Source organism: Dermacentor variabilis, chromosome 5 (genome assembly GCF_050947875.1).
Source record: "Dermacentor variabilis isolate Ectoservices chromosome 5, ASM5094787v1, whole genome shotgun sequence".
In the NCBI taxonomy this organism is placed as follows: Eukaryota; Metazoa; Arthropoda; class Arachnida; order Ixodida; family Ixodidae; genus Dermacentor; species Dermacentor variabilis.
This window is the reverse complement of record NC_134572.1, coordinates 41,057,161-41,073,266: the sequence shown is the minus strand read 5'-3', so window position 1 is coordinate 41,073,266 and position 16,106 is coordinate 41,057,161. Positions and strand designations below refer to the sequence as shown.

Sequence of the window (16,106 nt, the reverse complement as noted above, 5' to 3'; positions counted from 1 at the left end):
ACAATTTATTTATTTACTTTTTGCTCACGAACGGAAATATGCTCACAAAAATGCTCTATACAACATAAATGTGGTAGCTAGCATGTTCACGGACGAGCACCATTTACATTTTAATTCTTTATTTTAAATGTGACATGTGACAAAATTCGCGATAAAGACGCAAAAGAAATGCAACAATGCGCTTTCTAAAAATTCCATTCTAAAGTACGCCACTCAAACGAAGTAGCATGGGTAGCACGGCAAAGTACTGACCTCCTCGCAACTATTTTCAGTACGAATTCAGTATGAATGGTCGAAACGAACCAGCGCAGAGCACCGTTTGGGCAGTTTCGGTTTCGTTTTTGTTCTAAATGGTTCGCGAGACGTCGCTGGCGTCGATACTGCGTTCGCAAACTTCTTTGTAATGTGCTCGATGGGAGACGCCGGGTTGTGTTTTTTTAGAATAGCGAAATTGTATACCTTTTCGCCCGAGCCCTAGTGAACTACAATTCTAGTTGCACCGGTCGCTTTTAATCAGGTGAACTCAATTGGTCATTTATTGCAGGGAAGGGATGCCAGTCCTGTTGGCGAGCTTGCCTCTCTTCCCGAGGGACGTTCTAAATGGAACCGTATTGTGAAAGTGGTGCCGTAGGGGAAGTGTATGCATTCCAAATATGATACGTTAGGAGGATCGACGCTAAGTCCTTACGGTAGCTTGCACTACCCGAACTTTTTTCTGGCTTTGTCGATGTGAAGGATGCAGCAACCTCACCTTGAAAATGCGAGCACGACGGCGAATGCCCCTGTCTCCAGCAAGGTGTTGGACGTGAGTAGGAGCGCTCTGTTCTCTTTTGTTTAGTTGTCGCGCTTCTCCTGTTCGGTCGTTTCGTGTGCATACAGTTGCACATCCTTTGAGCGGCGCTTTTACGCACCGATCTGAGCATACCAGTGTAGAGCGCAGACAAGCGCGCTTTTGACAGTTGCGCATTGCCGTGTCCTCGTGAACAAGGCTGACACTGAAAGCGTACCGACGTGTTGCACGCTCTCCGTCGGTTGTGCTCGACTTGTCACACGGTGTGTGCACCGTCAAATTGCGCACAGCGCTCGTGCGGTATTGTGAACATGCGTGTCGACTTGCGCGTTTCAGGAGCATAGTATGAGCATATTCGAAGAACTTGTGGACGACGTCATACTGGGAACCTGCTTCGAAGTTCACCGGTCTGTCAAATTGGGCATCTTATTTCTGGACGAAGCCACGGATGAGTGAGCCAATATTTATTCTGTTACATTTAAATTTTAAAAAAGATTGATAGCCGCTCTCTGTCCGTTTGGCGATGACGTATGTGATGTGAACTGCCCTAATCTGATTCTCGCCGTCCACTTTCCTTTGCAGCGAAAAAAAATATGGTACGTACTCCGCCCGGTCAATACTGCTGTCCACTGCTGTGACTGCTCAAAAATAGATATGCAAACTATTGCATGTTTTTCTACGTTGCAGAAATAGTGGACGAAGTAGGCTTGGATGTATTTGGTCAAGTTCCTCTGAAGAAACAGTTCGAATGCGTGTGTCCCAACTGTCAAAGAAATTTGGCTGCGTCGCGCTTTGCGCCTCACCTAGAGAAATGCATGGGTATGGGAAGAAACAGCTCAAGGATCGCAAGCAAAAGGTGAGGAAGGTGGCTCTGTGGAACTGAATTTTCTTAAAGCTATTTTGTCAAGCATGATTAAACAAATGAAGAGGTTTCACTAATTAGCCAAACATTTGAAACATTCTCTAAATTTCGCTTGACATTTGTGTGGATGAATGCACCAATACCACTTTCCCCTACAGGATTGCCAACACCGGAAGAGCTGAAAGCGACGTAGATGACTATGATAATGACAGTGACTGGAACTACCTGTCGGATCGAAAACGTGAGGAATTAAATTTCTTTTTATTGCATGTTGCAGTGCAGTTGTGAATTGTAGGTGACAAGAAAAATATTTTTCTTATAATTATTATTATTAGCAGCAGCTGCTTGTCTTTATTTTTTTTTTTTTTCTAAATCTTAAATTGACTTAAAATTTGATTGGGAAGCTTTGTGCAGATCTACCATTCCACTTGAATGACTTCAAGAGGAGGTGGAAGCTCAGCCAATTATAATTGGCCAATGAATGTGATTTATTAATCATCTTTATCAGTTGCATTAGGATGCAGTTGCTTTATGGAAGACCATTTAGTAGTAAACCCAAGACCAGCACCAGTTTTAGTACAAGTGCTACTCAAAATGTTAGTACAAGTGCTACTCAAAATGTGCCACAAAATATGTTGACTTAAAGCTTAGTTTGATCCGGTGGTGCCTTTGGGGCAGCTGTGCAGCTGTTTTCTAGAAAATTTTATATCAAATAATTATTTGATTAAAATAGTAAATGGGGCATGACATTTGAAACTAGCTCTAGATGGACAGTTCAGTGCTACTAGGCTTCAATTCTGCATTGGCAACACTTGCCCTGAAGTAATTATTTAAAATTTAATGTAATGTAATAATCTTGCATGAGTTTGTTGTACAGGTAATATACAAGTGGACTGCACTTCAAGCAGTCCATCTGAACAAGAATTGAGCTATCTGTTACAGGCAATTCTTTTTTTTTTTTTTTTTGTAAGCTTCAAAGAAAAGAACAGTTGGTATGTTGTTGATGCTTTAAACACAATTTTATAGCAGTGGCATAAATACTAACTCTCGTATTCTAAAACGTCCACTCACTCCACCTCAACTCGAGAAAGTTGGCGGCAGTGCTGCCCCTCAACTGAAGTGGTCACTGCGCTTCATTGACCCTTTGCGTCAATTCTTGAGAAGCGTAGTCCCTTCTTCAGTCGGGAGGTGGCCCTGCGCTCAACTCAATGTAGTGGAGCAAAAACTTCTCTGGGATGGTTTGAAAATATGTGGGTAAGCGTTCATAATCTAAAATTGTGGCTGATTTAGAGAACTACATTGCCCAGTATTTGTAAAAAACCAAACAAGCTCTTTGCATTGCTGCTTTTAAGCAGAAAGGCATAATGTTTTCTGTATGCTTTCTTTCACTGCGCAGCGGCCAAGAAAAGGAAAGATAAGAACTGTACACGTAGAATCAAAGGGAAACCTAAAAATGGTGAGGTTTATCTTTCGTCTTTCATTGTCACTACACATATGCACAAGCTTGGTGGTAAAATGAAGCATTTGGCAATAAACCATCTGGTCAGGTAAATGCATGATTGAAAGATTAGGTTGCTGACCGAACCTTTCAATCATGAGTCATGATTCGTGGATGGATTCGTGTATGTCATGGATTGGGCCACTTAGTAAGTGACCCGATCTTTCAAGTTTGTGTGCAGCTCTAGCATTCTTGAAGAAAGTACAATGGAACACAATATCAGTTCAGATTGATAGACGATGCTTTTGAAACTGTATTTTTTGGAGAAAGGAGTTTAAGTATTAGTCTGTTAAATGAAGGCTAAACTTGCTTTTCGTTCTTAATTTCGTGCTTATTATTAACTGCTGCACTGTCAGTTCGATACCATGGACTTCACTATAGTGTCTCACATTATCAAAATTTCTGTAATCGAGCAAGGAGCTATACCCCATTCTATACATAGCGGCCAAAACTGTGGAGGCTAGAGAGACTTCTTGCGGTGGCTTTGTTTGCGCTCGAATATGGCTCAACGTTTTTGACCGCAATTGTGCGCAACCATCTTTTATGTACGCTCAATATTGAATGACGCAAGCTTTAATCCTTAGAAATAAGCACACTGTAGTATACGGCTGCTAATGCATTCTTTTAGAACATTTTTTATTTTTGTTGTTCTTTTCTGTTTTTTTTTATTTGCAACCACTCACGAGGAGCCTCATGTGCATGCTTGTGCGAGTGAACGCTGTTGGCGTGCAGCAAAGCATGGACGGAACTCGCGGAGTGACAACTTTTCTTGGCCAGACTTCTTGCATAGTTTCCACATCGTTAACTGCTACTTATGGAATGGAGTATAGTGTGAGAATTTTCAAAGTGCTATACACAGCAAACTTCGACATTAATGTGAACCAGTCTTTGCCAGGCAGTTTGTCATAAATAAGTCCCTGTCTCGTGTTCTTTTTTTGCATCTTTTGAATAAAACAAAATTATAATAAAAGAGTGCTGTGTCTGATAGTGGGCTTCAAACCAAATTCGCCAAGCATAATAGCCCGCTGCTTTACCTATTAGGCTCTTGACACACGCATAGTTGTCTCATGCGAAATCCAACTAACACTTCCATCCCAGCCACGGTGGCTGCATTTCGATGGGGGTGAAATTCGAAAACATCTGTGTATTTAGATTTAGGTGCACATTAAAGAACCTCAAGTGGTCCAAAATACAGGAGCCCCCCACTACGGTGTACCTCATAATCAGCTAGTGGTTTTGGCACGTAAAACCCCATTAATTTTTTAATTTAACTAATGCTTCGAGACAATTGGCACCTGCATCACACATGACAACAGCATTTTTTTAAAGCTAGTGCTTTGAGGCACTGTGACATTTTATTGTCTTCAGAATTGGACTAGGGCATAAAGGAATAAATTGTGATGTTCCTCACCAGAGTTCCATCCAGAGTTCCATAAATCAATCATCATGCTGTCAAACTCGGTTTACTGCTATAATCAGGGACTCCACTTTACAATTGCCCACCTTACACAAACATATTGGTGCATCAGTTAATGCTTTACAGAACACCAAATGATGCTGGATAACAAGCTACCTGCAATATACTTCACATAACATTGATCCCCACAGTATGTCAGGTCTATGTAAATTTTTATATTCTTTGACTTTCTGATCATGTGTCCTACACTTCATTTCACGAGTTGTCTGCAACACTGTGGAAGCTGCAGAACTGCTTAGCCAATAGGAAGGCTGAATTCCCCTTCAGATTCGTTCATCCGGGCTGCGTCATCTGTTCAGCAGCTACTGAATTCGCGGTACACAATGTGCATGCGCAAAGGTCCTAACATATCACATATTGCTGTGGCTTATCATGTACCAAGCGAAAATAAAACTGTAATCCTGTATTTAAGCAGAGAGTTACGCCCGGAACTATACTGTGCTTGCAATGATATTGCCTGTGTATGCCTCGTACCTTTGGCAGCACTGTAAATGATTTGTGAGGTGAAGACTGGCTCACGCACATTTCTATACCAGTCTAGGATAACTCATTTCTCTGTAAAGCACCATTAAGATGGATACATAAGCACATGAAAAAGGACTGTAAAGACATAGCATTGCCCCGTATGGCTTGCACTTGGCAACCCACCCAACTGTCTTTTCAAACATGCAACCATGAACTTTTGCTGAACAATTTCAGGAGAACAAGCAAGCACTAGCAGTGCATCAGGAGAACCCTCAAACAACATTTCAACTTATGAAAGCCTTTCAATGGGTATGCTCCTGTTACAGTGCACATATCTTTTCTTAAATATGGCTTATGAAAAATTGGCAATACTGGTTAATGATTACAATTCAATTTGCAATATTAATTTCAGAGGAAAGAAAGGCTTTGTTGACACAGGTAAGTTGCTTTACCTATACTTCAAACAACTGTTTGATATAATGAAATTCAAGGCTTGTTTATACATTCTGCATTTTGATGTTGAGTTTCAGTAACCCAAACAAGCAGTGAGAATCTATTTACCAATTTTCTCTTGACACATTATATTAAAATATTTCTTTGGAATAGTGACTGTATGACAAATGTCGATTGCACATTTTGATGAGCAGCTCTTTTGTGTTCACCATCTGACTCCTTTAAAACAGTTGCACATGTTTGTTCTAATAACTGTATTGTCTCTTTTTTCTGCTTAGTAGCTTGTGTTGAGTTAGGTCTGAATCTAAAGCTTTGTGGCATTGATCCTCCGACCTAAATATCAATAACACAAAGGCTCAAAGAATGAAATTATGAGCTTCAAGTTTTCAATGTTTCCATTTGCATGGCGCCATTTCAACTCATTTATGGCATTTTCTGTTATAGTAAACAGCAGCTCTTAATCATTCCTGGTGTAAAAATTTAAGCAGTATGCAGGGTTAGCAGTATGCAAGCTGAAGGCCAACAGCAATCAAATTTCGCTTTTGTTAGTTATAAATTAGTAGTACATACTATAGAAGCAATCTTGGCTGATAAGTGTCTTATTGTTTCATTAACAGCCATTAAATCTCATCTAAGCTGACTGTATGTGCACCTGTTAGCAGATGTGGCGCTAATTCCAGCCCACCACCTTGGAGATTTTCAATGCACCATGGATGCCACCTAATCTTGGTCATGTTGAGGAGCTGCACTGGTTCTCAATGTTTCGAGTTATGCACCGTTTTTAATGAGCAGTTATAGCAGCATTTTCTCCCCCTCCCAGTTTTGTTACAAGAACGCCTATATTTGTAAGTTTCTTGCAGCCACTCGTACATGAAATGCAAAATGTTGCACTGAGGTAGCTCTATGTATTTACACTACTTAAAACTAGGATTGTAATGCAATCCAAAATTTCATTGCAGTTGGCCTTTAAGCCAAAATTCAAACATTAGTTTAATATAGACACTTTTTCTCCCCCCCCCCCTTTTTTTTTATGTAGACAACACTTTTGTGCCAGGGAGGTTGTTTCTTTTGTTTTCTTAAAAGTAAAAGATGGCATGAGTAATAGTTACTTTTGTCTACATTCCCTCCTTTCTTTTTCTTTCCTGAGAGTAGACATTTGCAATATTTGGCATACCCATTTATCATTGTGTAATATTCTTATTTCAGTTATTGTGAAATTGTACAATTTATGATTATCATGGCACACATAATTGCATCCATGTAGTTCACTAGGTTCCCCTCTTGTACCATAAGACCAAGCATGCCACATGCCATGATTGGTTAGTGGCTACAGCGTTACGCTGCTAAACATGAAGTCGCGGATGGCCGCATTTCTGTGGTGGCAAAATGCAGAAACACTTGTGTACCATGCTTTAGGTCCACGTTAAATAACCCCAACTGACCAAATTAATCCCGAACCTCCCACTACAATGTGCTTTGTAATCATATCACAATTTTGACTCCTAGAACCCCAGATTCTAATTTTTCATTTAAGCATGCCGACTTCATCATTCGCAGTGTTATGGGTTCTGTACTGTTAAATCGCCTGTCATTATGCATTTGCTGGCTATGCCTTCCATCTCTCTCTTTTCTGCTCATAGCAGGGTTCTTGGCAATCCTTGTAACTATTACATACCAAAATTCCATCTCTAAGGTTCCTGAAGTGCTGAGTTGGTGGTTTGTTTGCTGAACTTTCTTTTAAATATACTTTTTGGTTTGTGTGCAGTTAAGGTTTGCTGGTTGTTGGAGATGGTGTTTTCATTTTATGCTTTAAAACATAATGTCGCTTTAGCCCTCGAATGTTTTCTCAGTCCTAAAACTGCTTATACATACGCTTTAGTTTACAACTGCAAGTCCAGTGGTAGAGAAGTTGTGTTCTTTGTTCTTCTCCTTGCTTCCAGATGTGTGGAGTGATCTCTGAACACACTAAAAAAATGTGCACCCGCTCTCAGCGTTGCCCCCAGCACACGGAAGAGCAACGCAAAGCAGTCAGGCAGTTCCTTTTGAATCAAGGCACTGGGTACGAGCCATTTTGTTTGTAGATTGTCACAGTCACTGCTACTAGCATTAGCATCATGTGTGCAGTTGGATAATTTGAAACATGAGGGTCATAGTTGTCATGTATCAAACACAAAAATTAGCCAACCATGAATCAATTCTCTATAAGTAAACAAATCGGGCCATTGATGAGACAGGGAAGCAGCCAGCTTTCTGCACTGCAACTACACCTGACAACTGTGATGAGTAAGCTACTGATGCCTGCAATGACTTAAATGTCGCATAGTTGCCATGTGCAACTGCGCAGTGAAACGTTTGCTTGTAAATGGCTGGGTGATGTGCATTCGCCATTGCAGCTTATAACAAAATCTTGAACACTCTGTTGGCTGTCCAAAAGTCATGCATTGATATTGTACATTCCCAACTCCACTTTTGTTTTACATTGTTGTAGTTCATTTACCCCACGAAATTTGACATGGTACACGAAGAATAACCAAACCGAGTTCCAGGGAGCCTGCAGATTTCAGAGGAAGCAAATGAACTGGTAAATATAGGTGAATCGGCTTAGGTAAACTCGAAAAATATTTCTCCTCTAACTGGCAAGTCCTCATTTGTATGTTGAGCCAGTAAAACCATAGTGTCTGTGTGTAGTACCTTGCTGCACTGCCTGCACTTTAAAGCCGCAGTTTTCTTTGGAAAAGTTCACAACATGCTGCAGTAATGCATGCCTAAACATTTTGTTATTAACTGGAGTGACTGTATAGCAAAATTTTCTCATAAGTCGAATATGACGCACATCCATGTGTTTGTGCAGCAACTAGTGCCTGCCTGCAGCAACTGCAGCTTCCATGCTGCAGAATCATTCAGAACAGTCGCCACCTACACCTGGCTTTCTCCTCGTAGACTACAATAAATGTTGCCCCTTATATTCAGTAGAAACAAATATTCTACAACTTTGAATAGCGACCCGTGTACTTTGATTTAGGTGCACATTAAAGAACCCCAGGCGGTCCAAACTTTCAGAGTCTCCCACTACAGCATGCCTCATGATCAGATCGTGCTTCTGGCATGTAAAACCCCATAATTAAGCTTTCTATAGTGAATTTTCAAATTAAATATGAATCAAATAACAAGTACTATTCAGTTAGTATTTCTAATCACAAACATTCACACAACCTTGGTCATTAAAACTCATCAGCGTGGGCTTACTTTCCCTCTTTTCATCCCCCCCCCAATACTTTCCCCACCCATCCTCTTGCAGAAGCAGCACACTATCTGCAGACACTGGTGATGAGGTGCACATTGATGTGGACACTTTTGACGAGGCCGACAACCACGCACTGCATGACACAATCGGGCAGATGTGGGAAAGCGTCAGTTCTACCAATTCCTCCCCTGCAGATGGTAGCTTCCAAAGCAACAATGGTGAGTATGTTGGTTGGGCAAAACACTTGGTGGTAGGTTAAACCTCTTCACTTAGAAAATTCATATACTCTGTTTCACAGTGGTGAGGCACTGAAGTGAGAAAACTACAGCTAAAGGACATCGTTATCAGTAGAAGTCTAAACAAAAAGCAACAGAAGCATGACTGACAACCTAGGCACTGCAACACCTGCACGTATGAGGTCTTTTTATTTGGCCAAATATGGCTTTTATCTGGCAACCAATATACATGTCTGCTAAAGTGTTTTCTGTTTCATGGGCAATCTGCAGAAAAACTCATTATGATTAGTACTACCACTTACACAAATTTCACTCTTAGCACAGGCCACTTTCATTTACACCTGCTGGTAGCAAAACAGCACTGAAAAAGTTCCCCACGAGGTCACCCAGCAGGCAAAACTTGTTTGTTGATGTGAGAACAGCATTTAAAGTGCTATTGTCATGACTGAGATGAAATATTTTATTTTTATACTCATCGCTTAGCAGTCTACACTTTTCTAATGGTGTTACTGCAGCTTATGAAGTCTAACGTTGTGATATATACTTCAGTTATTTTATGTACGTCATACCCACAGCGCCTTATGGCCTTACAGTGGGGGGGGAGGGGGAAGAGAAAAAGATTACAACACATACAGGGTGGTAACGACCACAAGCAGCAGAACAGAAAACATACACACACAACAGTGGCAAAGAACGTCTTAACAATCAATTAAGACAGGTGAGCATACTCTAGTGCATTAGTAAAACTGTATACAGTAATAAACATACAATGAATTCACTAAAAAGGAAATGTAAATTTGTACTGAACAAAAGCTTACTGTATACCAACAGCTATAGACACAAATAAATCCCAAGAAAAAGCCTGATATATACAGTATGGATCACAGGAGGTGGCACGAATGCTCAGCGACTCAAATTCAAAAATAATTATTTGACATGTGCAAAAAAGATTTTATTAGACGATGTAATTGCCACAGACTTATCTAATCGATTTCATTCACACATTGTTTAAAGGAAAAAAAATGTGGAATAACAGTTCTGCACGTATAGTTCAATACCTTACACTGATGCTCAATGCTATGGGAATGATAGTTAGGTTCCTTTATATAAATATTCCTGTCAATACCAACTTTTGCATGATAAACATCATGAGAAAATTTTAATCGAAGTCTGCGTCATTGACGATCTAGTGCGTCCGATTGCAATAATTATGTCATGCGTATAGGACTGAAGTTTCTATCATAACGTCCAGAAACTAATTTAACAGCAAAATTCTGTACCGTTTCAAATTTTGTTCTGTTGCGTGCTGTTGGGGGGTCCCAAACAACATGCGTAATCAAGAACAGAATGCACATACATTTTATAAAGCAATTCTTTAGTTGACGTAATAAAGTTTTTGGCATTCCAGCGAAGGAACCCTAGTCTCTGGCCTGCCTTCCCTGTTAGGTAGTCAACATGTTGCCACCAATTTATATTAGAGGTGAAATAAACTCCTAAATATTTGTATTCAGTAAACTTAATTGTATTGACATTGTTAATCGTGTATGAAGTTTCAGAGAGTACCTTTTTACGAGTCAATTCCAAGTAAACTCTCTTGTTTAGGCTCATCTGCATATGCCAACAGGCGCACCAGTTGCTAAGTTTATCTAAGTAAATTTGAATAAGAAGTTTGTCCTGTGCAACACCATCTTCCCTGTACAAAACACAATCATCTGCAAACAGCCATATGTGAGAGTCTGCACCTTCAGTTATATCATTTATATATATTAGGCATAATTTCGGTCCCAACATCGAACTTTGGAAGATGCCTGATGTTACCTGCGCTGAACAGGACCAGGCACCGTTAACACTAATGAACTGGTGGCACAATGTCAAGTAATCGGCAACCCATGAAGTGACTTGAGAATTAATGCCGTACACGGTCATTTATTCAAGAAGTAAACAGTGTGGTACAGTGTCAAACACCTTCTTGAAATCTAAAGAAATACAATCTATTGTTTTTCTTTTGTCTAGCGCACACACTGTGTCATGTGCAAATTCGGTCAGTTGGCGTATAACAGTTGCATCCAACACGAAATAGCTTCGTTATATCCAATATACGTTACAAACATATATTCATTGCATGTTTTTGTGAGCAAGAAACTTTTTAGATTTACTTGAGGTTTATATTTATACTGAGGTTACCGTATTTACTTGCACAATGGTCACACTTTTATTATTTTAAAAATTGACGCAAATTCACAAGTACGAACATTACGCCGGGTGAATTTCCCGCAAAAAGAATCTTCTTTTTTTTTCTTTCCATCCCGCATTGCTGCAGGATGACAACAGGTCAACAAATAGGCGGCTGCCGCTGTAACAGGGCGGGACACCAAAACAAAAATGATGGCCGGCGGAGCATGCCGAACGTGCCAAACACGATTTTTTTTTCTTCTCGTGAGTACATTACATGCATTGAAACAGTTTCTTCTGTATCAGTAATGAATAATATCGTTAATATCAGCAAGTTTGCGGCAATAGCCTAGCCATGGTCCACTTTGAAGGGACAGAAACAGAGATGGGCGCGCTTAGCTGCCAGTGACATAGAAACACATGGCGGGCATGCTGCGAAACCTGCGGCACTTGTCATCACTACAATCCTAATATGGCATGTCTCTGCTAAGGGTGGGTGAATATAGTAGCTGTGTTACGAGCATCAGCGTATGAATAGGGCACACTTCTAACATATCAATGTGAACGTGGCTACTATCGTTGCCGCTCGCGATTTGTTGCATGCGCACGAGTGCAGATGAGAGGAATCGAAAGGCACCTTTGTTTGTTGTTGTTCACCACAACCATTATAAAGCCTACAAATAATAAAGCCAAGGCAAGTTTGGTTGCATATTTCGCTTTTTTTTTTTTTTATCGTGGAAGTGATGAAAGGAATGGGAATGAAATGGGGCACCTGCTTAAGAATCTGTTTGGTGCGTGCAGGCCGCTTGGCTTGTCTTGAAGAGTCGTTCGTGTAGCATTCGACGGATGGTAAGCGCAGTCATTATTAGCAGGACTTGGCACACAACATATCGCTGCAACAAGTTTGGGGTGCGATCATTACGCAGAAAAGAAAAAAAAAAGAATTTTGATGACAAAATTTCAGGGGTGCAATCGTTGTGCAAGTAAATACGGTTACTTCAAAAGTGCTGTTCCTAGAACTAAGAAATGTTTCTTGCTTGCGATACTTTACGACAAGCTTTTTGCATGTCAAATGCCTGTCTGATCAATAAAACTTGACTTGTGATAGCAACTTTTAATGTTTTTATTAGTTTTTATCTTGTCTGAATCCTTTTGTGTGTCATATGCCTATCACACAAAGGAAAGCTAGAAAGGATGCAAGGTTGGGCACCATAATGTGGGAGGCAACAGACACATGCGGTATCTGTGCCTTGCTAGCACATTCATCGTTCATGTTCACAGACACTGTGAGAAATTTCAATTGCTCTAAGTCTATGGTGTGACAAACTGATACTGTTGGGGGGGGGCATGTTGAAATAGAATGAATGAAACTAAAGTATTCTGCACCTCGCATGTTCGCAATGGCAGGAGCAGTGGGAAAAAAGAAGGACAAACGTCTGCAGCCTTTTGGCAGCTCAGCAAAGAAACCCAACAAGTCTCGGCCTAGCAGCAGTGGCCCTTCGAGCGTGGCTGCCGACCCACTGAGCTCCGACCTGCTTTGACTGGGAGGGGTGTGCGTGCCCCAGTGCCAAACATCTTGCCCATGTGGTTCCTCTCTTCCTAGCGTGCTGCTGTGAAGGACATTTCCCACCTTACTTGCTACTGCTATGTGTTGTTTTCCTAAAGGGACGTGGGACTCTCCATTGGCTGCCTACCCGTTTAGTCAACCACACAAACCGGTCGCATCAGCAGAGAAAGGAAAGCAGCACCCTCCTGATGCTGCCCTGCAAAGTTCTCCGGGCACTGTTTGCCCTGTCGGCAGGCAGAGGCTGGTGGCCTTGTAGTGCCGACACAATTCTAGTATGTGTATTTATGGCTGTGGTGGTTCCATGTCACCCTGTGCAAAACTCTCCCCGCATTAGTGTGAATTGTCTTACATGGTGTGTACATCTAGCTATTCCCTCCCACAGGTTATGAAATGCTGGGCATTGTTATGGGTACAAAACATCTACAACTTTGGCAGGTTGTTTGTGAATGGATCAAAAGGCTTGTCTTCTGTTGAGTGTAACAGCAAAAAGCACATAACGTGCTATCAAGGGATTTTTTCCATCTGTGAATTCAAGCATCCCGCCTCAGTATGGGTCGTGCTGTAATGCATCCTCGTGTTTCACAAAACTACAGCATAGATGAGAGTGCACAGAGCAGAGTGAATGACATTTGCTTTTCTTTGCCATGAGGGTTATTGAAGTTCAACATCCTGGTGCATTGTACCCATTTGGTGTTGTGGCATTGCCTATCATGCTTTTTTTTTTTTTTTTTGGTAAAGGCTGCAACTTAGTAGCACTAGAAAGCACACTTCAGCTAAAAGCTGAGGTAGGGAAAGAACTATAAAGTCATTGACATGCTCCCTGTGGCACACCAAATCTGTGCTTAGAGGGACTGAGGAGCACAAGCAGTTTGCTAGGCTGTTTGTTCCATGTGCATGATTCTCCCATTAACTAATGTGATGGCAAACTATTCCTGCACTTTTTTTTTTGTGCTTCTCTTGTTCTCATACAAAGACAACAAAGAGGGGAAGGAAGTCATTGTGACTTGTCAATGTGGGCAGGGTGAGACTTACTACTCAGGTGTAACAACTTTTTTTTTCTACCACTCCGGGAAGATGGGACTTGTGGACACTAGTTTCATCTTCTCACATTTCTTTTGTCTGTGATATATGCAGCGGCAACCAGCCTGTTCTCTCTTTGTTTTCATAACGACAAGGTCACGAAAAGTGTGTGTTTGGGTGGAAAGGCATGTGTTCTGTCGGAATCTCTGTTGTAAAGTGGCACTGTCGATTTCAGTAACCACAGTTTCAGTGTTTTGTTTGTTGCGTTACGTTTGTTAAGTTGTCCTTCTTTTTTTTTTTTTTTTCAAGTATGAAGACCCTTTTCTTTCATTTAAGGGATGTTCCTTGGTGCCACCAGGAAAAAGAAAAAGCCGGTAGAAAGTGGAAGGAAGTCTTTAAAGCTGCTCAACCACCAGCTGTGTGGAAAGAAAGCATTGCTGCCACGTAATATGCACATAAATTGAGCTTAACGTCTTGGAGAACATAACACTAAAAGCCTTTCTCAATTTCGTCCCCAACGACGGCGCATTGTACTTGTTCTTCACCACAGGAAAGCATTTTACGTGGCAGTACCATATTGGTGGCCCCCCAGCAGACAACATGCACAGGAATGGTTTCTAGCCTTGAAAAAGAAAGGCTTTTTTTTTTTTTTTGTGCATGAAACAGCAGAAACAAAATACTTAACTGCACCATGTGCAAGATCAGAGCAGATTGATTTCAATGCAACAGCACCACACTGTGTGCGAATTTTGAAATTCGGTCAACTCAGCAACGTGAACACTGTGTGATTGTTCATTATTTCTTTCCAACTGTGATATGCACAGGAGTGTGTTGACATGGGATCATGTATGCTTGGAAAGGCAAATGCGTGAATAAAGTTGCCTCATTTTGTACTGCCATCATGTTCTGACCATGCTCAGCCATTGATCTCAATAGAAAGAAATATGGCTTCAGGGCCTCGCAATGTCAAGCAACCACCTTAAATGCCAACTGCAACACAATTTCACTTGGGCTGAAATTGCTACAAGTAGTGTATGCTGCTAAAGAAATCTTGGTGAAACTGGAGGGCTGGTAATTGTCTTAATTTTCTTATTGGAAGCCTTTACATACACCTAAGCAGATAACGTGGTTGGCAGGTATGACGAAAGTCTCAGCACATTGCCTCCAAGATTTTTCAGCACACCACAGGCAACGGCTGATCTCACAGCTGTACAATCTTATGTGCTACCTCCGGCAATGATGGAAAATTTCAATTTTGTTATCAAGAACATCTACTTTTGCAGGCCTTTCAAGACATTTAATTGTGCTTCAAACATATCACTCGGGGGCTGCTTTGCATCTCTACTATTTAAAACTAGGCTTCTTACGTGGCCCAAAATTTCATTACGGATGGCCTTTAATGCAAGTTGGTACAGTAGAGCGTAATGTTGACAACAATGTGCAGTCAGTTCACTACTGACACTAGCCGGTCACTTTTTTGACTGAAAGTGCTCGTTGAGAAGGAATTTGCAACCATGATGATGACAAGTCGTAAAAATTATTTGTTGTAATTCTAGTAATTAAGTTTAAACTAATTACTTTGACATATTTCAATTTAAGAATTGTAGGTTGAGTCCACAAGGCGTATCCACTTGGAACACTTTTTCAGGATAACACCAATTTGAGATATTAATTCCCGAAGTGTCCAACGAAATACATGGGTGGCCCCACTACTTTCATGCTTGAAATAAAATGAAAAAGGCAAGTGGAACAACTGTGCATGTTTAGTGGAAGTTTGACTGCATATTTCGAAACTAATGCTGTCTTTAGAATTCGTTCCAACTGGATATGCCTCGCCAACTCACCGGCTACAATTTGTAAATTGCAATATGAGCTGTAAAGTAAAATGAAGTAGTAAAGCTTTGTTGATTAGCCAGTTATGCATTTCAAATTATTGTGCCAGTAATATCCCCCTCTACGAGAAACCCAGTTAAAATGCGAATTACCGTATTTTACGGTGTATAAGTCTAGTTTCTTTTGTTTTTTCAGAACTGTCACCAGTGCATCTTATATGTGCATAAAATCATGTTTTGAAGCCAGTCATCCCAGCATAACTAATTCCAGACATAAAAAAGCTATGCTGCTATTTTCTGCATCATAATGAATTCCGCACGATTTCACTTTGAAAACTGAAACTGGCCTAAGGAAGAGCACAACTGTCATGCCTTTCGCTGCCCCCTTTGAGTGACGTGGCATTTGCACTTCACCGTCAAGTAAGCATGAAGCAGCCATCCTTATCAAGCCGCAATCTTTCACATGCTGTCTTCTTTTGGGCACAGTGCA

At 40.9% G+C, this 16,106-nt stretch overlaps 2 protein-coding genes across 2 annotated transcripts in view; one reads left to right on the top strand and one right to left on the bottom strand.

Moving 5' to 3' along the window:
* Positions 1–16,106, bottom strand: part of LOC142582461 (DC-STAMP domain-containing protein 2-like) — a 71,370-nt gene that overhangs the window by 43,679 nt on the left and 11,585 nt on the right. The window lies entirely within an intron of this gene.
* Positions 361–14,683, top strand: Sgf11 (SAGA associated factor 11kDa). The gene is made up of 11 exons (XM_075692219.1): positions 361–805; positions 1,127–1,242; positions 1,373–1,386; positions 1,478–1,646; positions 1,811–1,893; positions 3,049–3,108; positions 5,327–5,401; positions 5,505–5,530; positions 7,486–7,604; positions 8,844–9,007; positions 12,605–14,683. The coding sequence occupies exons 1-11, from the start codon at positions 737–739 to the stop codon at positions 12,736–12,738; spliced, it is 1,029 nt and encodes a 342-aa protein (XP_075548334.1). The 5' UTR covers positions 361–736; the 3' UTR covers positions 12,739–14,683.